Source organism: Nelumbo lutea, chromosome 3 (genome assembly GCF_056320005.1).
Source record: "Nelumbo lutea isolate HS-2025 chromosome 3, American lotus-T2T, whole genome shotgun sequence".
In the NCBI taxonomy this organism is placed as follows: Eukaryota; Viridiplantae; Streptophyta; class Magnoliopsida; order Proteales; family Nelumbonaceae; genus Nelumbo; species Nelumbo lutea.
In genome coordinates this window covers 54,268,429-54,295,369 of record NC_142686.1, presented here as the reverse complement: position 1 = coordinate 54,295,369, position 26,941 = coordinate 54,268,429, and the positions used below count along the sequence as shown (strand labels likewise).

At 36.1% G+C, this 26,941-nt stretch overlaps 1 protein-coding gene across 2 annotated transcripts; it reads right to left on the bottom strand.

The window, feature by feature from the left end:
- Nucleotides 1-5,792: 5,792 nt before the first annotated feature.
- On the bottom strand, nucleotides 5,793-8,377 carry LOC148865029 (epsin-3-like). Of its 2 annotated transcripts, none has more exons than XM_088974320.1 (4): nucleotides 7,959-8,377; nucleotides 7,436-7,558; nucleotides 7,040-7,201; nucleotides 5,793-6,550 (listed from the first exon to the last, which is right to left on the bottom strand). In XM_088974320.1, the coding sequence occupies exons 1-4, from the start codon at nucleotides 8,063-8,065 to the stop codon at nucleotides 5,950-5,952; spliced, it is 993 nt and encodes a 330-aa protein (XP_088830446.1). In that variant the 5' UTR covers nucleotides 8,066-8,377; the 3' UTR covers nucleotides 5,793-5,949. The 2 variants fall into 2 exon arrangements, with proteins under 2 accessions (XP_088830446.1, XP_088830447.1); XM_088974321.1 differs by having other exon boundaries at nucleotides 8,174-8,377.
- Nucleotides 8,378-26,941: the final 18,564 nt, after the last annotated feature.

Sequence of the window (26,941 nt, the reverse complement as noted above, 5' to 3'; positions counted from 1 at the left end):
GATCCAATAAATTATAAGTATGATCTGATCCAATCAAATCTCACAAATATTGATTTGAATTTAAAAATGTCGGATATCCGAATCTTACCTGATCTGTTGTGCTCATACTATAATAAGGAACATGCAATTAACAGATTGGAGTCCATTTGCACTGGGACTAATTAGCAGCAACCATCAGTCCATATTAAGCCTTATGCCTATGTGATCAAGACCCAAATTAATTCTGCCAGATTATGGGACACAAGTCCATAATGACTATATGTGCAAAAAGCATACTATTGCAGCATCTAAAGAGAAGACGAATCAATGTATAAAGCAATTAAAAGTTAGGAATTGGATGCCAAGAGATGAAGAAAGGCACTGACAGATTTATAGTGATAGCTAGTGTTTCAAATTTCTTTGGAGTTTGGAGAATCTTTATCACTGATCTCTCTCCCTCTCTCTCTCTCTCTCTCATGTTATCCACCATTTTTCTTTTTCTTGGTTGCGAGGAGACTAATATATCACTAGCAATTAAGTTTTTTATGGTGATATCAGGCAGAGAAAAGGTATCACAACTTCATATGGCTTTTATCATTGTGTGATCAATCGATTGATCACAGTGATGGAGGGCCAGCTCGAGACCCACCGAACCAACTGGCACCAGCTCAAGTTTAGAAAGGACTCCTTATGCTAACCAACCTGCACCGGATGATGGTGGACATCGAACAGTGGACGTCGAAGGCATTGACATCGGACGACGGGCGTCGAAGGCATACTGAAGAAGAGTTCGAAGTTGCTTTACAAGTCACATTTCCTAGTTGTTTTACAAGTTCGAATTACCTAGTTATTTTACTCTACAAGTTTACCAGTGTTTAATATAAATACTTCTGTTTCTGAGCTTTAATAACACACAATAATTTCTTTTATCACTTCTCTCTCTACTAAGGCTCTACGCCTAGTTCTTTTCGTGAGGCTTCAAGTCCGAAGCCAACTCGATCATCCGGGTGCTTGTATAGTTAGCCCGGTCGAGTACATTGCGCTGCGTCAGGTGGTATCAGAGAGGGAATTCGCCCAGTCAGATGGCAAACCAAGATGGTAGAAGTCGCAACCAACCCCGTGACGGAGATCAAGGGTTACAAGTTGTTTGAAGAGCAGCGAACAACCACTCGTAACATTGAGCAACAGTTAGCAGAGATTGATGGACAACTATGGACTTTGTTGCGGGAGGATATTCCAAGGAATAGGGATAATGCATTGCACCAAGCCGGGGGAGACGATCACGGTAGGCCAGTAATTGATCCCATACCCAAGAACCCTAGTATTGATGATGATAGCGACGACGAGCTAGAGTTCGGCGTTGCTCCAGTTATTCCCGATGATGGTAGGACTGGTAGGAATTGGCGAAATCAAGGCAATTTTAATCATCGTCGGAATGATGATGAGTTTAAACTCAAGGTGGATATCCCTACTTTTAGTGGAGATCTGGATATAGAGGGCCTTCTAGATTGGATCACCGAGGTTGGCCATTTCTTTGAGTACATGGAAATTCCGGAAGAAAGAAGGGTGAAACTAGTAGCTTTTTTATTGAAGGGAGGAGCATCTGTCTGGTGGGAACAAATGAGGGAGACTCGGATCAGAGAAGGAAGAGGTCCAATTCGAACGTGGAGACGCATGAAACAATTAATAAGAGGTAGGTTTTTGCCTCCTGATTATGAACAATATATGCTTGAGTTATATCAACGATGTGCACAGGGAACAAAAAGCATGAACTAGTACACCTCAGAATTTCTGAGATTGGCTAAAAGGAACCAGTTGTCAGAAAGCAACAATCAACAGGCAGCCTATTATTTGAGTGGTTTGAAGCCTGTTATTCGAGACAAGATTGGAGTCCAGATGGTTATGAGTGTGCAAGAAGCGAGGAACTTAGTTTTGAAGGCTGAGTTAATGTTCCAAGAGAGGACTCGAGCCGATAGTTATCGACGGTATAGCGGGAATGACAAGGGCAAGCCAACTCAAGGGGTACAACCCCCCCACCCGCCGAATGTAGCTAACACTAGTAAGACCGCAACAGGAGGAAACACTCAAGGTAATACTTCAAACCCTCCTAAAACCATTAATCCCTATGCAAAACCTACTCCTTTTAAGTGTTTCAAGTGCAATGAAGTTGGGCATAGGTCTAGTGATTGTCCCAGGAGAAAGGCAGTTAACATGGTGGAGAGGGATGAGGAAGAAGTTGGTGATGACGTAGTATATTGTGGGCCCGATGGAGAGGACGAAGAAGGTACTTATGAGCATGAAGAGTACACGTGTGTTGTGAGGAAGCTCATGCTATCTCAGAGAAGTAAAGATGACACACAATGACACCAGCTCTTCCGCACTAAGTGTACGGTACAAGGTCAATTGTTTGAATTGATTATTGATAGCGGCAGTCAAGAAATATTATCGGCGGAGATGTGGTGAAGAAATTGCAACTAATTCCTGAGAAACACCTGAACCTTTACACAATTGGTTGGATCAAGGAAGTCGGGGGCGTACGTGTGGAGGAACGTTGCAAAGTTCCATTCTCTATTGGTAAGTATATTGATGAGGTTTATTGTGATATTGTGGATATGGATGCTTGCCATATTTTGCTTGGTAGGCTTTGGTAGTTTGATGCAAATGCCAAACACTTGGGTAAGAAGAACACATACCAGCTTAAGAAAGAGGGTGTGCGCTATAAACTGTTACCTATGGCGGAAAAGAGCCAAACCAAGGCTTCAAAGGTAGAGGAGATGAATTTTCTTACCATAACACATCGCCACTCTGAGTTTGTAAGGGTGTGTAAAGATACCCGCAAGGTCCACTTACTGGTTATAAAAGAGGAGAGTATGAGTGAACCACTAGAGGAGAACAAAATTCCAATGGAAGCGCAGGGACTGCTCGACGAGTTTCATGATGTAGTTCCTGACTAGTTACCCAATGAGCTTCCACCCATGCGAGACATTCAGCACAACATTGATTTTGTTTATGGTGCTAAGCCTACCTAATCTGCCACACTACAAAATGAGTCCTAAAGAGAATGAGATTTTATAGGAGAAGGTAGAGGAACTATTGAAAAAAGGGCACATCCAAATTAGCATGAGTCCTTATGCGGCACCAACATTATTAACACCAAAGAAAGATGGGAGTTGGAGGATGTGTGTTGATAGCAGAGAAATCAACAAGATCACTATTGGCTACAAGTTTCCCATTCCTAGGCAGGATGACATGCTTGATCAACTTGATGGGGCTGTGGTCTTTTCCAAGATCGATCTTAGGAGTGGTTATCATCAGATCAAAATCCATCCCGGAGACGAATGGAAGACCACTTTCAAGACAAGAGATGGATTGTTTGAGTGGTTAGTCATGCCTTTTGGACTAACTAATGCACCAAGCACTTTCATGAGACTGATGAATTAGGTACTATGCCTTTTCATTGGTAAATTTATTGTGGTATATTTTGATGATATTTTGATTTATAGCAAATCTATTGATGAGCAAATAGGACATATCCGAGGGGTATTGAGTGCGTTAAGGGAAAATAAACTATATGCTAATTTAAAGAAGTGTACTTTTATGAGCGATAGTTTATTGTTCTTGGGTTTCGTTGTAAGTAATGATGAAATTAAAGTGGATGAAGAGAAAGTGCGAGCCATTAGGGAGTGACCAACCCCAATGAACGTCACCAACGTAAGGCATTTTCATGATTTAGGGGCTGTGTTATCACAAGAGGAGAGACTGATTGCTTTCTTTAGTGAGAAGTTATGTGAAGCTAGAAAGAAGTGGTCCACTTATGATAAAGATTTTTACGCTGTTGTGAGAGCATTGAAGACCTAGGAACACTATTTGATTGCTAAAGAATTTGTCCTCTACACCGACCATCAAGCTCTAAAGTATTTAAGTAAGCAAAAATAGTTGATGAGTGATCTGCATGCTAGGTGGTCTGTTTTTATTGATAAATTCCCATACAAAATTGTGTATAAGGCTGGACAACAGAATACAGTGGCAGATACTTTGAGTAGATGTGTGGCCTTGATTAAGATTCTCAGTATCAAAATTGTGGGCTTTGAATGTTTGAAAGATCTGCACGCCCAGGATGAAGACTTCAAGCAGGTTTGGGAGAAATGCATGAACAGGCAGCCAACGGGTGATTTCTACGTACATGATGGATTTCATATGAAGGGAGACCAATTGTGTATTACTTGCATATCCCTTTGCGAGAAAGTCATTAGAGACTTGAATGGTGGCGGCTTAGCAGAACACCTCAGGAAGGACAAGACGATTGAGGCTGTCAAGGGGTGTTATTACTGGCCTAAACTGAGAAGAGATGTGACCACTATCGTGAGTGGGTGCTATATATGTCAGACAGCTAAGGGACAAGCCCAGAATACTGGTATTTACATGCCTTTACCAGTTCCTACTGCTATTTGGGAAAACTTGTCTATGGATTTCGTGCTGGGCTTGCCAAAGTCTCCACAAAACATGGATTCCGTCTTTGTGGTTGTTGACCAGTTTTCCAAAATGGCACATTTCCTCCAATGCAAGAAGACCACGGATGCGACAGCAACAACCAAACTATTCTTCAGGGAGATTGTCCGTTTGCATGGGGTGCCTAAGACCATTACGTCGGACCGAGATACGAGATTCCTAAGTCACTTCTGGATGACCTTGTGGAGGCTATTTGACTCGTTATTAAATTTCAGCAGTACAGCTCATCCGCAGACTGATGGGCAGACATAAGTGGTAAATCGAACTATAGGTAACCTGATTCGCAGTATTTGCAGAGAGAGGCCGAAGTAGTGGGACATTGCCATTACAAAAGCAAAGTTTGCCTACAACAATGCAGTTCATAGCTCTACAGGTAGATCCCCATTTTCTATTGTTTATATGAAAGTCCCTAACCATGCATTGGACTTGGTGAAGCTACCCAGGGTATCAGGCCTTAGTACCTCAGCAGAGCAGTTGGCAGGACAGATTCAGTCAGTACAGGAGAAAGTACAACAGAAATTTCAAAGGACCAATGCGAAGTATAAACTTGCAACTGATAGGCATCGTAGGTACTAGGTGTTTGAAGCCGGTGATGAAGTCATGGTGTTCTTAAGGAAGGAACGTGTACCTGTCGGGAAGCATAGCAAACTACAGTCTCGGAAGTACTGCCCGTACAAGATTATTAAGAAGATCAATGACAAAGCTTACGTAGTGGACTATCCAAACCACATGGGTATTTCCAAAGCATTTAATGTTGCTAATCTTCATCATTATTTGTCGGAAGTGACGCTTCCTTATCCTGATCATGACTCGAGGTCAAGTTCTATCCAAGTGGGGGAGAATGATGGAGGGCTAGCTCGAGACCCACTGAACCAACCAGCACCAGCTCAAGTTTAGAAATGACTCCTTATGCCAACCAACATGCACTGAATGATGGTGGATCGACCGGTGGACGTCGAAGGCATTGACATCGAACGAAGGACGTCGAAGGCATACTGAAGAAGAGTTCGAAGTTGCTTTACAAGTCACGTTTCCTAGTTGTTTTACAAGTCCGAATTACCTAGTTATTTTACTCTACAAGTTTACCAGTGTTTATTATAAATACTTCTGTTTCTGAGCTTTAATAACACACAATAATTTCTTTTATCACTTCTCTCTCTACTAAGGCTCTACGCCTAGTTCTTTTCGTGAGGCTTCAAGTCCGAAGCCGACTCGATCGTCCAGGTGCTTGTATAGTTAGCCTGGTCGAATACATCACGCTGCTTCACACAGCCAAGCAACAATAAACAGAAACTCATTGGTGATTGATTGATCGATGAGAGAGATGTTTTGTTCATTGCAGGTTCAAATTGAGGTTTTTATATACATTCGATCACAAATCAGAGGCATACTGAAATAGTACAAGACAAATGCACCATCCAAGTCGTCGTTCCATCTCAGAGCTTCTCATCCAAACCGCCATTAGTATCCTGCAGAGAATTGACGATTGAACGTCTTCTTCACCACCTTCCCAACATCCGACAAGCTCCTAAAGGTCACCTTCTTGCCTTCTAACTTTGGTGAACTACCGTCTTTTAGTTTCGAGCAAATTCCACCAAAAAATCCTTCCTTTCCTTCTTCTTTATATTCCTCCTCGGGATCAAGAAGTGAGCCTGATTCCTCAATGTGAGAGTCCCAGAGATGTCTTCGTTCTGCGTCCTCATTATTAGCTGCAGCTGGAAAGGTACTGGGCTTCTCGTCTGATGGTAATCCTGCTTGAGAGTAATTCTCATTCAGATTCTTGGTTGGTATTAGCAGTTCATCTTTGCTCAGAAACTCATCTAGCTCATGACATGTTGGACTACTGGTAGAATATGAGCCAAAAGATGAAGTGCTGACTTTTGCAGAAGAAGATGATGATGGAGATGATGATGATGAAGAAGAAACCACTACATTTCCAAAGCCTTGGATCTCCTTACTTATCTTCAGTGCCTTGAAACGTTCTTCTTTGAGTACTTCTCCTCCTTCCAGGAGTTGCAGTATTCTGTCTGATTTCTTTTGCATGTTGTCACCCCAATTTAACCTGAAAAGAGACAAGAAAGGAAAAGCTGAGGCTCCCTTTGTTTGTTTGCAGTGCAATTTCATTTTGCACTAGTATAAATGCATGAACAGGAGTGCAAATGAGAAGAATATAAATTCTTAATTTCTGGTTCATTTTCTATTTGGAATTTACTGCTCTATGTTCTATTTTAGTTCATCATCTGCACTGCAATCAAACAAATTGTGGTAAAAGCTGATGAAACTAAAACAAATTAGAATTTGCAATCCAACCATTTGCACTCCCATACTTTTGCACTAGTGAAAATGAAATTGCAATGCAGACAAACCAGACCTAAGAGAGTTATATGATTTGAAACAAAAAATTTCTGCAATTCCGCATCCCTGTTTTTGAGTGGTTCTGTACCATAAAAACGCTTTATTACATTCAAAAGCTTGCCCGTTTTTTAATTTTCCTTGTGTGATTTTACATGCTCAATGTAATTGAATACATTAAATAAGGATGATCAGTTACCCTTGTTCATCGATGTGTTTAAATGTTCCAAGCTCTTCAATGACATCTGAATCACATTGGAATTCTTCAGCAAAATCTTCAGGTCCATGAGTGAGTAAGAATTCAAGCAGAACCAATGATTTATAAGATTGCCTCCATTGCTTCCAGTCAATCGCATATAACCTGCAATGAAAAGTTTATTCCAAGGCTAAGTTACAAATCTTCACTGATGAATGATTATTTTAATTTCCAGTTGTAAGCATGGATTTCAATTTCAACGCCATGCATGGAAGTTGCTCATTTATTACAGAATTGGATCTGATAAATACATTAGACTACAACATAGGGATGCTAAATTATTGTATGTAGTACCTCCTGTGATTCTTTCAAAAGAAAGAAAGAAAGAAAAAAGATTACCTCCTGTGAAGAACATCAACAATTCTCCAATAATCATCAATGCCATAGGATGCCACAGCTATTCTAGTCATGGTTCTAGCATCAGGACCCCATGGATCATTGTTGGTTGCTTCCTCCGCCAACCTTGAAAATGAGAAAGAAAGCACAGATAGTACCCAAAATGGTATGATAAAAGAAATAAAAGCCATTAATGCTAGCTTTCCTTCCTGCAAACTAATTGATCATCAGTTGGTGATTGAATCACTACTTCTCAAATGATTATTAGATTGGCCAAAATCCATCTCATTAGAGAAATTACCCATCAGATCATGGATTTAATTATAAAAAGGAAAATATTAAAAGAATAATCAATAATGGAAGGAATAAAATGTTCACATAAATAGTTGCAGAAAAGTTACAACTAAGATGATCGGTTTAATGCTGATTCAAATGGTAGGTTCACCTATGGATTGGTTTTGTTCTATAGTGCAAATACTAGTACATTCATTCATCATCATTTAACATTAAAACTGCATGCACTTACAATTCTGCCTTAGTAACGTCAGTCAAGGTGAGCCTGACTGTTTTATACTTCTCTTGAAGGAATGAAGATGCTTGCTTCTTAATGTCACCTAAAGACAAGCTCTCCATTTCTGTTTAAAGGGCAGCAAATTAAATTATAGAACTCTAGTTTCTCATCGATCAATAAGAAGTAATCAAGCCAAAATTTTTCTTGGTTGTCCGGTTCCACCACCTTACCTAAAGATCCAATTATCTTGAAAAGAAACAGAGAGACCTAATGTCAAAAGCCTAGTTTTCCAAAATTTCAATGAGAAATAATGACCCAAAACCCAAAATTAGAACAGAAGACTCGATTAGAATCTGATCTTAAAGAATCACGATTATGGCATCTAAAAATATGAAAATAGTTGCTTAATGGATAGCCATGCTTTTCGTCCGCACAAGAAAGGAGCAGGATTGATTGAACCATTCAAATAGAAATTAACGAATATCTGAGAGATTGACCAAGTACATGCAAGAAATTCTCATCAACACTAGTTTCAGGCATGTAGGCCCCATATTTGGTAGTTTCACGACCACTTACTCATTTGGGGTTCAGAATACTTTTGAAGGATTGAGGATTTCAGGAACCCAAATGTCAAATTCTGTGACCAAAAGAGAGACTATTCTAGTTATTATGATCAAACTCATCCATTAATTCATAGGCTGCTTGAGGGAAATTACTTTTCTAATTTTATAAAATGCATTGGATGCATCTCTCACTGACCTATTGGATCTCATTGGTTGATGAAATTCTGCTTTTATATATGTGGTGTGGGAACAAAATATATAGTGGAATGGAAGCCATTTTAGTAATTCTTGAAAATGAACCCATTTCAACTTAATTTTCTCAAGAACCTGAAATAGATACATTATTAGTAATTCTTGAAAATGACTTCATTCCCAATCCGGATTAAGCTGCACTTGATGACTGTGTTAGGAGCTGTCTAACCTATAAAAATCTGGACTTGTTGGCTGACGTGGGGCGCTATTATTGGTTGAACAGCCCCTTACAAAGCCATCAAGTGTAGCTAATTAATCTGGACTTGTTCATTTCTTGCTAGTCCGAAGAAACCCTAGCTCTTTTATTCACACCTCCCTCTCCCTCTCTCTCCCCCTCTTGCTTGTGCAAATAAAGAGAAGAAGAAAAATCTCAGTGAGGGTGGAATTTGGAAGAGATAACAAAGCTCAACTCATTTTTTATTCAACAAAACAGCAAAAGGGCAAACTAACTTCGTTCCAATCACCGATAGATAGCCATGAACGTACGCCATTAAAACAATTAACTGCAGACCTAGAAAAGAAAGACCCAGTTAGAGAAAAACCCTACAAACTCTCACTACTTTGATCTTCAATGAGAGACCTTCTTCTTCCCCTTCTTAAACTCATTGTTGCTCTTTCTAGAGTCGTCGTCATCGATCACAACTACTTCTGGCAACGTATTTCTGATATCTGCAGCAGTAGCTTTCTCCAACTGCCGTCCCTCCAGCTGACCGAAATACGGCTCAGTATTGTGGAGAAAAGCTACCTCCTCCCCCTCTGGTTCAACTCCGGCTGCCTGACTCGACATTACCTCACCGTAATGCCACGTCGATGGCTTAAGTTCCAGCTTTAACAGTTCTTTTAGAGCAAGGGAGAAGTTTGTCTGCTTCAGACTGGGATTCCCGGAAGCAACGTCGGGCAGCGGGGGAGCGAGAGAGAGGTTTCTCCAATACGGCATTACCTTATTGTCACTCCCCATTGATAGGGTAAGCTCCAGACTCAGCGGCGAGAGATCCCGACACTGTAGAGAAGCAACCAGCTCAGACCCTGGAGGGGAGAGAGAGAGGTTTGTCTGAATAGGGATCATCTGACTGTGGTCCACCGCTGATAGCTTAAGCTCCTCTAATGGTATCGAGAGATCAAGACTAGTCTGTGCTTGAATGAGCTTAGTGCCACGTCCTGCGTTAGAGCTTTCTCCTCTTTCTCTTTGTGGGTATGGTGAGGCACCAAAGGAATTGAGACAGTTTAATTGCTGGCTCTCCCTCTCTGACCATTTCTGATATGCTCGCAATAGCGAACTGCAACAGATTGGATCAGTTGGACGACGCAGGCCATGGACTGGGCAACGTACATGCAAATAGCTAGAAGAATTTTTCATGGTGAAAGAAAATAGAAAACAACAAAAACAGATTTTCAGGGGGTTTTCTCTTAAGAGAGAGAAAAGCATTGGAGGACAGCAGATTATGAGCTTTTTTTCCTTAAATGTGTGTGGAAAGATATGTCCAATCTAATTAATGCTAGTTATGGTTTATTCTATGAGAGCTAGAGAGTGAATTAATTGTTCTGTAACCTTCAACCAAGAGAGCCAAAACCATCGAAGCTTCAAGAGCCATTAGAATTAACAGGGCTTCTCTAAGTTTTGCAACTTTGATTGATAGGAGTATAGGACCCTTCTGAAACGGAGTACAGGCTTGAACAAAAGAAACTTTCAAAAGCTTAAATCAGAATTGGTGTCATTAGAAAGTACGTAGAGCAAATGGTCTGAATATAAATGGAACATGTTTCTAATATTGTGTAATGCATCCATTAACCAAACTTCCTGAGTTTATATATACAAAATTTTTAACTGCATAGAGAAAATGAGCGAATCGTTAATTAAATTTTATTGAAGCCCTAAGGAAAATTCATTCAATTAGTGAATTAGATCGCCTGATGTAATACGGAAAGTAAACAGGTAAAAAAAAACTTCAAAGAAAATAACAGAAGTCAAATTTTTGAAAGAATAATTATTCACTAAACAATTAAGAGAAATTTGATAGCAAGACAACCGTCTTAGTCTTTCCCTATCTATTCTTTATATAGGCATACACCCTTATGTCTCATGATCTTAATATAAAAACACTCCATAATAGAATCCTACTAAAACTCCTTAGAAAATAAAATTATAATCTAAGAAAATACTATAAAATAGAATCCTTTGAAATCCTTAAAAAAAGTCCTAATTGAATATAAATTTGAAATAATACTATCTTGATAAAAACGAACTAAGATGGAAACTCTGAGATGGCGCCGTCTTAGTAAAAACGTACTAAGATAAAATTTCTGTGATGATGCTATATCAATAAATATTTACTAAGATGGGCCAGTGGCGTCATTCCTGTTTTTTATGTGTCTTGGAATGACCCCAACTTGCATAGAACTTATTGGCCTTCTCCTGTACTGCATCATACTCTCCTTATATCTACTAAGAGGGGTTTTCGAAAACCAACTTTATAAATATTTACCCAGTTGGTCTGAATCACGTATTACATCACCAAAGTTATATCTCATCAAACTAAGAGTGATGTCTACACTAATTAAGTTTATGGGCCTTCTGAAAATTGTTGAGTTTGATACTACGTCAAATTATATTGTGGAATAATGTAATTTGATAGTACGCAATTGTACATTCTCCTAAGCAATGAATTCTTGATTTACTAATGTTATGCACTAAAATAGAAAATTTGTATCCAAAAGCTATATAATTTGCATAGAGCCTATGTGTGCTCCTTCCGAGCACCCCACTGATGGAAACCCAAACAGCGTTTTACTTAAAGCTTGCTTTTTTTTTTTTCACGTTGATGGTGAAGTTAAATTAATTGATGAAGTGCTCAAAGAATGCTTGCATCACCCATGACCCTTTTGCAATAATATAACTATATGAAAATTCTATGGCATATATAGAAATATATTTTGTGCTACTGATGATCGATGCTAATGATACGGTAGACCCTTGTAAATATTACACACTCCATACTGTGACTTTGCACCTTTAGTTGCATTTGCAACATTTGCATCTCTATATATTGCATTAGCTCAATCTAAAGGAAGCAAATTACTAAAATATGTTAAAAAAATTGTAGTTGTTCTTTTGGTGTTATTAATTTATATTATTTTGAGTAATTCATTCCAAAAATTTGTAATTTGTGTTTTATTTGAATGAGTTCACATTTGTGCCCCACAGCACATTCTAACCGTGTATTGGGAATATCTCCTGTATTTTCCATTGGGAGATGCTCTCAATACATGGTTGGGATGTGCTGTGGGGCACTTGTGGGCGATGTGAATTCTCTTTGAATAGGCCAAAACCTAAATAAAGATTTTGTTCAATAAAAATAATAAAAACACTAAGGGGATAGAGTAAAGTGCACATGAGGCCCATTGACCATAATACAAAGACATTATAGTTCCACAGAGTTCAAATCAATGTCCCACGGTACACCCTGGCTGTGTATTGGGAACATCTCCCAATGATGACATCATCATTTCTGATATTATCATCGGTAGATATTCCCAATACATGTCAGGGGTGTTCTGTGTTGCAGGGGGCTGATTTGATATCAGTTCCACATGCCAATTCTCTGTCTCCACCTTGAGACTGAAGTGGATCTCAATTACAAAGTCAGCAATATATAAATTGATTTTAGTACTTTCGAAAGCAAAAAGAGACTAATTTTCTTTTAGTGAACGAAAATGATTCTGCAAAGTACCACTCAAATTATTAAAATGAGAAAATTCATGATGCAGGAAGGACATAGTATCGGAAGTGCTTTGAGCAATCAAAATCCACTCATGAATTTTGATATGTAGTATCTGATTGGCTACCATGTTTATGATATTAATTGATTGGTAAAAAAATTTTCAAATATCATATCTTTCAGATATCATAGTGGAACCTATTAAAATTTACTCCAATTAATACATTCTACCTGCAAATCAAATTGTAAAAAATACGTGATCCTCCCGCACTTAAACAGTTACAATAAATGGATTTTTTTTTATTGCATTCACTTATAACTTAATAATTTAATAAGACTTCTTTCCACCATGATTTAGTCATTAGAAGGCCAAAAGTATTTAAAAGCATTAGCTTCATTATGGAAAATTCTACTTAATTAACATTGAAGTTAAGACTTAAGAGATACTATGGAATATATATAGAAGTGAAGATATGATATGAACCTAGAAGTTCCTGTATTTTGATAGATAATCTAAATCTACCACATCATCCCTGCATGTGGTAGAAATATGTAGTTGTCCAAAAATAAGTCCAACTGACCCAATTTAATAAGACTAGGGGTAGCAGAGAAAGATGGAGAAACTTTGTTAGATGGATCTAGGGGTGTAAGTGAGTTAAGCTACTCGTGAGTTATTCGAACTCGACTGTTGATTTTTAATCTTTGCATGTGAGTGCATTGGCAGCAGGATTGAGGGTTTCAAATATTTTTCAATTGATTCACTGATGAATCATCAATCATGGTTTGAGAAACTAAATACTAGGGTTAGGCTCCATTAGTTCTGTATAGAGAGGATAAACAACAAGGGTGAAACACATTCCAATATTAGATAGATAGATAAATAGATAGATTGCCAAAGTCGAATCTCAAGCTCAACTTTGACTTAATGGTAATTGAGTCAAGTCAATACTCGAGTATGTCAAGTATATTCTCGAATTGAGTTGGACCAAGTTTGAACCAACTTTTGAGTAGTGAGTTTTTTATCAGTTGAGTCGAGCTTGAGTAGTGCAATGTATAGACTCGTTTCAGCTCAATTACACCCCTACATGGGTCAGAAATCGAATATTCTATTGATCCATAAGTATGTAAGATATTAATCTTCTTCCCTAAACTAATACTTGAAATTTTAAAATATTGACATTTTGACCAATTTACCAACTATTGGAGACTACAAGGGTGATTTGGTAGGGTATACCCCATCAAAAAGTTCCCAACTATATTCCTTCTATATGTTGTGTTATTAAATTTTTAATAGCCAATATTTTGCATGATCATGGATTTAACTGCTTTTAGTAAATTAAAAATGTAATTGTAACTCTTGTATTCTAAGAAAAAAGAGTTTTTATAATGAGGAAGATTATAACTCAAAAGGTGTGAAGGAAATGCTTTATGCTGAACTTTGTAGTAGAACTTTTCTAAGAAGATTTCCAAAAACATACTTTCTTACATTGTTTTCAAAATCAGGCCGGACTGGAAAAATTGGGAATCAATCACCTTATCGGTTCTATTTTCCTCCAAAACCATTTTTTCCTTCAAAATCGTTGATTTTGGTCAGCAAACCGCTGAACTGGTCGGTTAATCATTTGAATCGTTCGAATGGTTTTGACCGTTTTCCAATTTTTTAATTTTTTTAATTTTTTAATTTTTTTGTTAGAATGGGCCGGCCATTTAGGTCGAGCGGTCAGACCATTCGAACCGGTAACCAGACCCCTGACCGGTTCGGTCACCCGTTCATTTTTAAAAAGTATGCTTTCTTATAAAAGATGAACAACAACCAATAAAATTATTATTTTTAAACACCCAAATTTTCATAGAAAATCAAAGCCCATAGAAATGCATCTTTTTATACGATATATAATTAAGAAATTTAGAAGGAAAAATCCACCATAGACAATTTACAAGGTAAGATTACTATTGAATTTGATTCTATTTCACTGGTTCGTATGATTAGAGATCTAAACAATCCACCATAGACAAATAAAATTTGGAAGATTTGGATTTGAAAAGTATATATGAAGAAGTAATTTGTTGCAAGTTGAAGGACTAGAAGGGCTAGGGATAGACAAAAAAAGACATGAATAGATGTAGTAAAAAATTATTTAAGCATCAAATTTAACAAGTATATGATGATTAAACAAAATGGAATTGAAAACAGGATTCATGTAGCCAGCCCCATATAGTTGGGATAAGGCTCGCATTGTGATGATGAGAAAATAGATTTTAATTCTTATTTAGAGAGGGACTAAATTTCAAAGTGGGGTATTTTAGTCAAAAAGAAGTTTTGCATGTTCATTCAATCTTTTAATATAGGGTAAATTATAAATTAATACCCTATCGTTTGGGGTGGTGGAAATTACCCTCCTAAATTTTCAAATTCCAACAATGACCCCCTCTCCGTTAAGTTGAGTGACAAGAAATTAATTTATCAAAATACCCACTCAAGAAAATTCTATAAATAGAAAATTGCAACAAAAAATATAATAAACTTTTGGAAACCTAGAATTACAACAAACACAATATCAACTAAGCGTTTAACAAATAGAAATAAAAAACACTAAAAATCATTGAAAAAAGGGTAGCTTGAGAATTTAGAAAAGTTTAAATAGTCACGTGAGAATATTTGTCAAATTAACTGATAGAATGCTAATGAAGGGGGATCTTTGTTGGAATCTGAAATTTCAAGGGGGTTTTGTCTTAACTGATTATTACAATAATCAATAATTTACCCATTAATATATAGTAGTATAGCTATAGATGTATGACGAAAGCATGAAAATGCATATCTAAAGTGTGAACAACAATTGACATTTGTAAAATAAAGAGCTTAAAAGTAATATTTTTCTATAATAATTGTGTAAATGTCAATTTTATTATTTTTGTAATTTTTATGCTGAAAGAATTAATAATTGAATGGAAGAAAGCCCAAACATAAGTCCAAGAAACCCAAACCCAAGTTCCATGGCCCAAGTATGAGTGTTGATTCGTTTCCCGCTTTACTCTGAACAGGGTCCGGTATTTTGGGCATATCTTTTTCTACAAATGTCAAAATTCAATGATTCTTGAGGCTATGAACATCTAAGAGATAGGGATACAATTCATCTGTTGATAACTTTCTCTAAATCAATTTATATCTAAGCAAAAATTGGGGGATAAGATGAGGAACCGGGCTAAGCAGATTGAGAAGCCTGACAGCACAATAAAAAGGAAAAATCTAACCTAAAAGGGGGACGACTTGCAGAGTTTATTTTAGCTTTATTTTTTTAGTCTTTCACAAAGAGGGGATAATGACATCCAAGCATGGCTAAAGCTTCAACAAGGCTAGGGAGGACCTTGATCGATGAGTTTTACTTGTTATTTTACTTTGATTTCTTGAGAGATTTCAATGTTTAATTTTGATCTTGAGACATTTCTTTTATTATTTTGATAAACCCTAAAATTATATTCTTCAATTTCCATATAATATTAGCCATGCTCTTTTTATGTGCAATTTGTTAGAAAACAATTGATTGGGTAGATTTATTTTATGACTTGATCATTGACTACAATACTGTCAATCTGATACATTGTCATTCTTGGGTAGCTTCTAAGAATAGATCATTATGTTCTTCATTGAAAATTAATTCTCTCAGAACAAATACTTTTGTTCTTGTCGTGGGTTTCAAAGTTATATTTTCCGATTGCTTGTTTGGGATGTGAAACCTGCACTTGAGAAATGAATATGAATTGTTATTCACTCTTAGCGATAACTCCTTTTGTTGGTTTAATCAGCTTCTCTGTGGATTCAACACCTAAAGCTGCACTTCAATGACCACTTAGCCAAGGGTAATAATTTTGGGCAAGACAATGTATTCTGATTTTCTATATTTTTTTTTATATTTCTATGCATATAAACTCCAAGGTTTTAAAAACGGAAAGGGACATGGAACCGTTCTGGGACCAGTTCCCAGTTTGAACGGTTCGATCGTTTGGCATGGTTTTTAAAACTGACCTGGTGACCGAACCGGTCAGGGGTCCGGTTACCAGGTCAAACAGTCCGACCATTCGAACCAAACACTCGGCCCATTCTAACAAAAGAATCAAAAAATCAAAAAATAAAATATGGTTCGAACGGTTAACCGCCTAGTTCAGCAGTTCATTAACCAAAATCAACGATTTTGTGGGGAAATCCGGTTTTTGGGAAAAACGGAATCAGTCACTTGACCGATCATCGGAACGGTTCCCAATTTTTTTGGTTCAACCATCCGGTCCAATCCAGTTTTGAAAACCATGTCTTCTAGTTCGAACAAATGGTCCATTTCGACTTAAAAAATAAAATAAAATAAAAAATGACCAAAAACCATTGTACAGGTCAATGGTTCAATTGCCCAAGTCAGCGGGTCACTAACCAAGTCAACGGTTTTTTGCCAAAAAGCAATTTTAGGTTGAAATGGAACCGATTACCTGACGAGTTCCTAGGTCAACCAGTCCAACCGTCTCATCCGGTCCAATTTTCTAAACCATGAATAATTATTATTTGTCACATTTATATTTGTCCATAGGAGTTAGTGACCAAAAAGAGAGCAAAGTCTCTCACAATGTGGCATAAAAGAATGATCATAGATTTAATGCCCTTGCAATTAGAGAAAACAATAAGGTTGATCACCAATAATGGAAGCCTTGTATCAACATATTGCTCCCTTCATTGGTTGGATCTACTATGGTTATTGGTGATAAGGAGTTGGAATCCCCTCCTATTTTTTGTGAGCCTACTCCTCTTGTTACTACTAACAAATGATTGGCCTTTGGTTGAGATACAAGATGAGGGAGAACAAGATTCTCAACATTTTGCCTCCAAAGCCGATGATGGGATGGAGGTTCAAACAAAAGAGGAGCATAAAAAACACAGTATCACAATTCATACGCAAGAAGTTGTTTGTCGGAATGCCTCTATGATAACTAATAATGGAAAGGAACACAAAGAAGAAAGGGAACAAAGAAGATGCATGGTGGAGTTAATATAGGACCATCTACAAATGAAGTTAAAGTAGAATCAGTTGAGATTGATAACGTTTTTTCAAGATGGCACCTTGGTGAAGAATCAAGAAACTTGTAGTGAAACGCAGGTCCCCATAGAGCCCATAATGGAACAAGATAGTAGAGTTTATGGTATTTGACAAAATGTTGAAATGGAGCCAAAGAAGGGGAAGGAAGATTGAAACAATGAAAGCCTTTGGGATAATATTGTCATTAAACCTGTTCATGGACTGGGCTGGGCTCAGGCTTGGCTTTTTCTAAAATTTGAATGGGCCTAGCCTGAAGCCCAAGCCCGATACACAATGTAAAGTCAGGCCCAAAGCCCAGCCCTTGAACAAGTCTAGCTATCATTAAAGAAATTTCAAAGGTGATTGAGTTTCCAATTAATGTTCTTGAGGACAATTGATTAAAGCAATAGAAATGCAAAAGGTATCAACAAAGTGCAATGATCAAAAGTCAGAATTTTCTTTAGCCCATTGTGAAGGAAAGATGTTGGGATGATATGGTAATTGAATTTTGAAAACCTCTTCAAAGACTCATTAGAAAATCTTGTCAAGTTAAAGTATATATAGTGTAATCCTGATGAGCAATAAACAATGAATCTTGTTTGTGTAGCCATTCCTTCAAGGAAAGATAATCACATTGATGAAAGACTTGTCAAGAATGGTACATCCAAGGAAAACAAAGATCCAAACCAAGAGTGTGCAAAAGTGGAGAAAAGGAAAAAGAATTGTAGGTCTAAGAAAGATTGGGAGATTGATGCAGTATAGGATTCGGACCAACTGAGTAAATATTTACAAAGTTGGTTTTCGAATAACTATCTTAGTACATATAGGAGGAAAATAGTATTTGATGAGGGAGACTATGTTTGGGTCATTTTAACAGAGAAACGTATACTGGTTGAGCAATGTGGAAAGTTAGCGCCAAGGAAGATTGGACCATGTGAAATAGTCGAAGTCATCAATGAAAATGTGTGTAGACTATAGCTACCCAACCATATAAATACCCATGATATTTTCAATGTCAAACACTTAGTACCTTATGTTGGCAATTAATCAGATGATGATTTGAATCCAATGACAGATTCTCCCCAACCCAGGGAGGATGACGTAGTACGGAAAATAAACACGTTGAGAAAAGATTCAAAGAAAAGAGTAGAAGTCAAACTACCATGAAGAAAATTTTTTCACTAAATAATTAATAAAAAATTCAATATCAAAAATTGTCTTAGCCTTCCCTAGCTACTCTTTATATAGGCATACACCCTTATACCTCCTATTTGATGATACAATATAGAAGAAGGCCAATAAGTTCTATGCAAGTTGGGACCATTTCAAAACACATAAGAAGCAGAAATGACGCCACCGACCCAACATAGTAAATATTTATCGAGATAACATCATCACATGGTTTCTATCTTAGTTTGTTTTTACCAAGTTTGCGCCATCACAGAGTTTCTACCTTAGTCCATTTTTACCAAGTTAGCATTATTTCAAACTTATATTCAATTAGGACTTTCCTTTTGAAGGATTTTAGTATGATTCTATTTTAGTGTTTTATTAGATTAAGATTTTCTTTTTTAAAGAGTTTTATTAGGATTCTATTATGGATTATTTTTAGATTAAGAATAGGAGTCATAAGGGTGTATGCTTATATAAGGAGTAGTTAGGGGAAGGTTAAGACAGTTTTTGATATTGAATTTTCTCTTAATTATTCATTGAAGAATTCTTCTTCATGGTAATTCGATTTCTACTCTTTTCTTTGAAGTTTTTCTCAACGTGTTTCGTTTCCGTACTACATCAGAGATAGTACCCAATAATTAATCAAAAGCAGTTCGTAGATCATCAAGAGTAAATAAAGGCTTCCATCCCCATTGTTCTATTGAGAATCTTTATTCATGGTAATTATAAGCTAGTAACTAGACTCTTTGCTCCTTGTGTAGCTTTGAGGGCCAAGTAACAGGTCCCCCATCTAAGTTTCTTTGATGATCATTTAATAAACCTTTCTTTTAATTTCTTTTTCTTATAAAATGTGCCTAAATGTTTCTACAAAATTTATGTATCTTTTCTTTTTTTCTTTTGTGTTTTTAACTTTTTTAGTTTTTATTATATTATGATATAAGAGGTTGACACATTTGACTTGAAAGTTAGCTCTCCGTGCTTATTGCATGAATGAGTAGATAACGAAATGTTGGTCATATTAGAAATGCATCCACTTTCTTACTTTTTTATTTTTTTTGCAATTTTTTGTTTTTATTTCTTTTTGTACAAAAATAATTCTTATTTTTAAAAGCCATAAATTACTCTAGGTGGAGGGTGGCCAAAAAATAATTCTTCTTTTTCATACATATTTTTGTTTATTTTTTCTAAAAAATTTGTGTTTTTCGTTTTTTGAGTTTTTATTATTTTTTAATTAATATTATTTAATTATGACATCAAGAGTTGGCACACTTGACTCAAAAGGTTGAACTATTAACCCATCACCTAAATATTAAAATAATTTCATTTTTGGGTTGGTTTTAAATTTTGTATTTCATTTCCATCAATTATTATTTATTACACTTATTTTTCTTCAATTTTATTAATATAATATTAGAGATGTGCCCAATTTTTTTTTTTTTTTGTAATTTGTTTGTATTTCTGTCTATTTTAAAAATTTTATTACTTAACTATGACATCATGGGTTGAATTGCTTATCCACAATCTAGACAAAACAATTTCACTTTTGGGTTGCTTATAAAAAAATGGGTCTTATATTGTTAAAAGTATTGGATAAAAATCTAATTATAGAATTTATTGGTGACAAAAAATACCTTAAGTAAAGATTTAATGAGAAAGAATTGAATGATGTAATAAGTGAGAATTCAAATTACATCTTTTGATGTCACAATTATAGATAGGTCAAATTCAAAAATAAAGATATTTTAGTGAAAATTCCATATCCTTATTCATACTTTTCATATATAATAATAATAATAATAATAATAATAATAATAATAATAATAATAATAATAATAATAATAATAATAATAATAATAATAATAATAATAATAACAATAATAATAATAATAATAATAACAATAATAATAATAATAATAATATAGTAGTATAATATAAATATGATGTGTACATATGTCTCAGGGCTGTTAATTAAACAAATTAATGCCAGGTGTAAGGAGTTGATGGTTCGTGAGCGTAGAGATCACATTATTGAATACTAACATTTATCTAGAACGTCACAAATATGGTTTTCAAAATTGGACTGAAAAAACCAGGAATCAGTCAGGTGATTGGTTCTGTTTTACCTAGAACCGTTATTTCCCCAAAAACAATTGATTTAGTCAGCAAACCATTAATCCGGGTATTCGAACCATTCAACGGTTTAATGGATTTTTATTTTTTTTAGTTTTTTTATTTTTTTTTAGAATAAACTATTTATTCAGTTTAAATGATTGGACCGTTCCAAAAACCAGACCCCTAACCGATTCATTGTCTGATTCGATTTTAAAAACCTTGATCACGAACTCTTGTAATGATTTTAATTAGTACCTTCCAAATATATATACATTCAAGGTAAAGAGTAGTAAAGCAATCTCCAGTCTCCACTACCAGTTAAATATCCTTGATTGCGCCCTATCCTGGACCATCAACGTTGAACTTATAAAACGCTTAGGGCTGGAAATTTCCAGCTAATTGGAATCGTCACTTAGAGAGACATCTTAAGTGTACACCTGAATACTTAGAGGGATAATAATTTTAATTTATCACCTGTTGCACTCATTTTCTGCTGTTTTATGCATGGGTGAAGTAGGCATCTGGAAAAGGCATTATATTCATATGGATACGGAACGTTACACTACAAGAATATCGTGCCCACTTATTATTGTAATTAGATATTGATAAGGCACAACTGGAGGCGCAATGCATGGTGAAGAAAGCTAAGTAAAGGAAGAATTAGGGGTGATCATTTTAGTCCGGCCTGGCTTGGCTCGTACAAGTTCAGTTTGGAAATTTTGGATTTGGAATTGGGTTTTGTATTCAGGCCCAGTTTAGGTTTAGGCCCACATCAGGCTCATAAATTTTAGAGCTGGGTTTGGGTTTAATACTTTAAGTTCGGTTCGGGGCCCAACCCGCATATATTTAAATTTATACATTTTGTGTATAATGTAGACATATGTATACATGTTATTTTACATCATATTATATATTTTATATATAAATATTATAACATGACATGTATAATTTATATTATATGTAATATTTTATATTATATAATGTATAAAATAAGTTTATATGCATGTTATGTCATTTAATATATAGATATATAATATTTTATATATGAGTTGCATTGGCCCGGAATCAGGCCCAGCCTGACCCGAGCTCTATAGACTTGGGCTAGGGCTTATGTTTTAGCCCCAGAACCCCGGGCCAGGCCCCTAAGCTATAGCCCTTATAATAAGTGTAAAGTCTGGCCTAGCTCAGCCCATGATCACCCCTAGGAAGAATCCCAAGATGGTTGGGAGTTGGGAGTGCAAGAGCAAGGTCCCTGAAGACTTAACCATTTTCTGACCGACTCTAGACATTGCTTTGCTCTTTGCACTTTGCATTGTAGCTAAATATCAAGGAGAGAGAAGCACAAAATGCCTTAAACTAATATTGAAATTTTTTAGGTTTGATATGAGTTCCATTTTAATTTAGGGAAAATTCTCAATTGGTACCCTATACTTGGGGCCTAGTGCCACTTTGGTCCTCAAACTCTAATATGCGACAACTCAGTACCTAAACTTTTAAAACTTGACAATCCAATGTCGTTTACTAGCTGTTAACCAGCCGTTAAGTGACATTTGAAAAAGACACAAATGCCCTTCAAGTGTTATTTAACTCTCCTTATCAACCATCTAAGCGTTGAAAAAAATTAACAATCCCAAATCTTTGCTTTTTCCATTCAAGAAAAGTGGGGTCACGTTTGAGTGGGCATTCTAGTGACCTCAACTTTCTTGAATAGAAGAGGTAAGTATTTGAGACTGTTAATATTTTGTCAATATTTGTATGGTTGATAAAGAAAATTAGATGACACTCAAAGGGCATTTATGTCTTTTTCAAATGTCAGTTAACGAATGGTTAACAGCTAGTTAACAACAGATGCTAGATTGTCATGTTTTGAAAGTTCAGATACTGATTGTCGCATTTTAAAATCCGGAGATTAAAGTGGCACTAGGACCAAAGTACAAGGTACTAATCGAGAATTTTTCCTTTAATTTAGTTCTATTCTTAAATTCCAAATCTTATAATATAAGAATTATAAATTAGTCTATATTTATGATTTTTTTTTACAAAATAAAACTATTGAGGGCTGGCTAGGGTACGTTATCTACAAAGAAAGCATGCAATATAAAAGGCAAAGGAAGTAAAATGTGTATTGTGTGGGCTGGGTGGGTGGATGTGTGTGTTTGTGTGAGGGATAAGAGCTTTTATCACCTCTTGCACTCATTGATCTCTGCTGGTTATCTTGGGGCAAGTAGCTAGGTAGCTGGAAAAAGCAATGGTAAGTTTCTTTTTGGAGCTCGAAGCAAATAGGTTACTTACTAAGTAGAGAAAATAACATCTAGGCAACCTGCCTTGGAGAGTGAGAGGAGGTGGAGTGGAATAGAACTGTAGAAGTGTAAACCATGATAGGCAATGTGTTTGAGATACCGTAATATCTCTTGACAGCAGCCCAGTGGGTCAGTGGTGGGAAAGTGTAGATACTGACGCACTTTATTCACAAAGAAAGAAATATGAGTAAGTAATGGTTATGTACTGGAGCATACAACAATTCTTTGATATTCAAAGAATTAACAACCATGGGAAAAGTCAAAGGCTTAGCTTCAGCCATGTTAGCACACTTCAAGATATTCAAAATATACCTCCGCTACGTAAGAATAATACCATGGGGTTGTTTTGTAATTTTCATGCCTAAAAAATGATGAGTCGATCGGAGGCAATGTTTTTGAACCACCGTTAACCCGGATGGTCGGACCGTTCCGCCCGGCCAGGCAACTGGTTCCGTTTTATCTAAAACCCGGAATCTGGTCAAATACCGTTGAAAAAGTCAACAAACTGTTGACCCGAATAGTTAAACCGTCGACTCACTAACCTGTTCAACAGTTTTGACTGTTTTTTTATTTTTTTATTTTGCTGTCAGAACAAGTCATCCGTTCGAACCAGATGATCGGACCATGACCTGAAAACCGGTTTCCATAACAGTTCTATTTCCGAGTCATTTTTTAAAATGTTGATCGGAGGTCCTTCAAGGCAAAGGACAATGAGGCGAGAGTACCAAGCTCCTCATACAAAGATTTATTTAGCTTACAAACATGGTGAGGTGAAATCGGGTCTTCAAACCCCTTTGATTGTCGTACATAGATTTCTTTGCTCACAAACCCATTGTTAAAAGCATTGTCAAAGTCCAATTAATTGTCTGTGAGGCCATCCAAGAACAGTAACAAGTGCTAGGATGGTCCAAATTTTAACTAGTTTAACCACGGGCTAAAGTTATCCATGAAATCCATCCCTAGAACTTGACTGAAACCTTGAACAACCAATCGGACTTTACAACGACCAATGGATCCATCAGCTCGTCACTTGAACTTGTAGATCCACTTGGTGCCCACAACATGTATAAGCAGTTGGTAAGGAATCAAAATCCACGTCCCATTTGTTACAAGAGTATTGAACTCGCGTGACATAGCCTCTTACTTGGTTCTGTGATGTCATCATGGAATGTAGCCAATAAAGCTTTGGGGAGTGGATAACGAACAACTATGCATGGTTCAAAATATCCGCAGAGGCGTATCATTACTTAGATTAACATGGAAATATTTTTTTTTTCAAATTTTGATTTTTAAAGACATTTTTTAATGATTTTTTTACTGAAATAAACCAGAATCTCAAAACACCTGTAAATAGATGTATCAAGACCAAAAGATACGATATCGTATCAATACTTTGAACAATGAACTATGTGAGAGCCGGACCAAAGGGAGCTAATCTGGGAACGGATGGAGGAGGAGAAGAGGAGTCATCAATGCTGGACGCAGCACCATCGAAAGCAGATGTAGGAACCTCTGGGCATGAAACAGATGGAGAGAGACCTGAAGGGACATTAATAACAAGACCTGAACTGATATAGAACTGATATTTTTTATACTATATGGCATGATATATAGAGTCGGCCAGATGGAGGATAAAGAAATGTGTATACTTTGTGAGAACCACTGTAACCTATAAAGATGCATCGAAGTGATGTGAAGGAGAACTTATTGCGATTGTACAGCACGATGAGTGGATAGCAGACGCAGCCAAAATAGGAAGAAGCTTATAACCAGGTGCCACGCCAAATAACTTTACAAGTAGAGAAATTCCCTGTAAGGTAGTTGTAGGAATCATATTGATCAAATAAGCGGCTGTAGAGGCTGCGTCATCCCAAAAAGTGAAAGGGAGAGCTAATAAAGCAATAGAGATAGGGTAGATTTGATGAATACATAAATTTAATTTAATTATTACAATCATTTTCTTTTAATATAATGAATACATACTATTAGATATATGTCCAAATTATTTACATATGTTTTTGTAATTATCTATGTTATCTATTTTTATATGAAATTATTTTATTTATAACACCACAACTACATCCATTCAACCCAAATAGTTGAACCAATTATATAACATTAAAATCACATCAATTATTTACATATTTTTTGTATTTATATTTATTGTTATATTATCTCTATTTTATTTACAAAGTCAGGGGTTGACCCATTTAATCCGTACAACTGAACCATTGACCCACAACCCAATTGGTTTTTAATATGACTAATTTAAAATATTAATAGCATGCCCGAAAATCAAAAACAAAAGAAAAATAAAAAGGAAAGGAAAAAATTTCATCTCAATCTATCCATTGAACTATGGTTTTAGAACCGTTGTTGATCTATACAATTGAACTATTTAAGTCGAAAACCACCCATGCAACCAATTTTGTTTCACCAATGAATTGAAACTTTACCAAAAACCATTGACTTTGTCAGGGACCCACTGACCCAGACAGTCAAACTGTTGACCCTTTTAATCCAAACAACCATTTTTTACCAATTTTTTGTTTTAATTATTTTTATTTTTTTTAATTGAAACTTACTGTCCATAATGTGGATTTTAGGTCCAACAGTATGACCAACTAGATCACCGGCTGATTGAAACTTGAAACACCGAGTCACTGACTAAGTTAGCCTGGACCATTGACCTAGCCGGTCATGGAAGGATATTTGAACTGCTTTGCAAGGACAGACCTTATCCCTATGAACAAACAAAACAAACGAATCACAATTCAAGCTAAAAATCAAACCATTTTATTGTAAAGAGCACTTGCACAAAGTCATTTAGGCTTTTATTTTTGTGAAATATTATTTACGATGCATGTGTGTGTGAGAAAGAGGACAAAAGATTGGTAAAAAGAGTTCATCTTACTTTACATATGGAGTTTAGAAGTTTAAAAATTAGAAGAATCACTGTATCAGAATGAGTCATTCGAATAACAAAAACTAATTAAAAGTATCGGAAAAATTCATTCGGTCAGAATAGTCATTCAAGTAGAATCATTATATTTCAAGGAAAAATATTATTATTTTATTTTATAAAAAGTTCAAAATAAATGAAATACCAATTAGCAGGGATGCCCCCTGCTTTGCATGGGCAAAATAGAAAAACCAAAATGCCATTTGGAGATACAATAATAAATTAGGTTATATTTTTTAAATAGAATAATTAGAACTATATTATTACGGATAATAAATAACTATAGTGGGCCCCAATCTGGTTCAACATTGTCAACAAGTTAGGACAAGGTAGAACAAGTCTTGAACCAATTGTTTAATTGGGATCAAATCATATACTTGATTATATTGAAAACAATAGTTTAAAAAAATAATACTAATTTATTTTTATGTTAATAAGTTAAAATTTTTTAACTAATATTATCTTATTTACTATTTATCAAATTTACTATTTCAAACATAAAAATGATAAAAATTACAAGAAAGATAAAAAAATTATATATTTTATAAGATATTTGGTTCCAGATTTGAATCAATTCTAGACATGTAAGAATGAGGATCAATCCAATAATTAATGAAGACAAAATCATGGAACCAAAACCGTTATCATTATTGATGGAGGGTGATTTGGCCCGACCTTGTAGCACGGGTACACGTGGCGTGACCTTGCTCATGCAATGACTCAGCGTGACAGCACAACAAGCGCAACCGCAACTTGGTGGGAAGGGCTCACCGAGCTGAGTCTGGCAACTCGACGGGTTAGGCTACTCGCCGAGAGCCGCCTGGCTCGCGCCTCCTTCCCAGGGCTGAGGCACTCCGAGC

Coding starts and splice junctions, on each gene's coding strand:
- LOC148865029 (XM_088974320.1), bottom strand. CDS start 8,065: ATGGAGAGCTTGTCTTTAGGTGACATTAAGAAGCAAGCATCTTCATTC. Junction 7,559..7,958: donor GACGTTACTAAGGCAGAATT/GTAAGTGCATGC, acceptor CTCATTTTCAAG/GTTGGCGGAGGAAGCAACCA. Junction 6,551..7,039: donor AAACACATCGATGAACAAGG/GTAACTGATCAT, acceptor GTCTCTTTTCAG/GTTAAATTGGGGTGACAACA.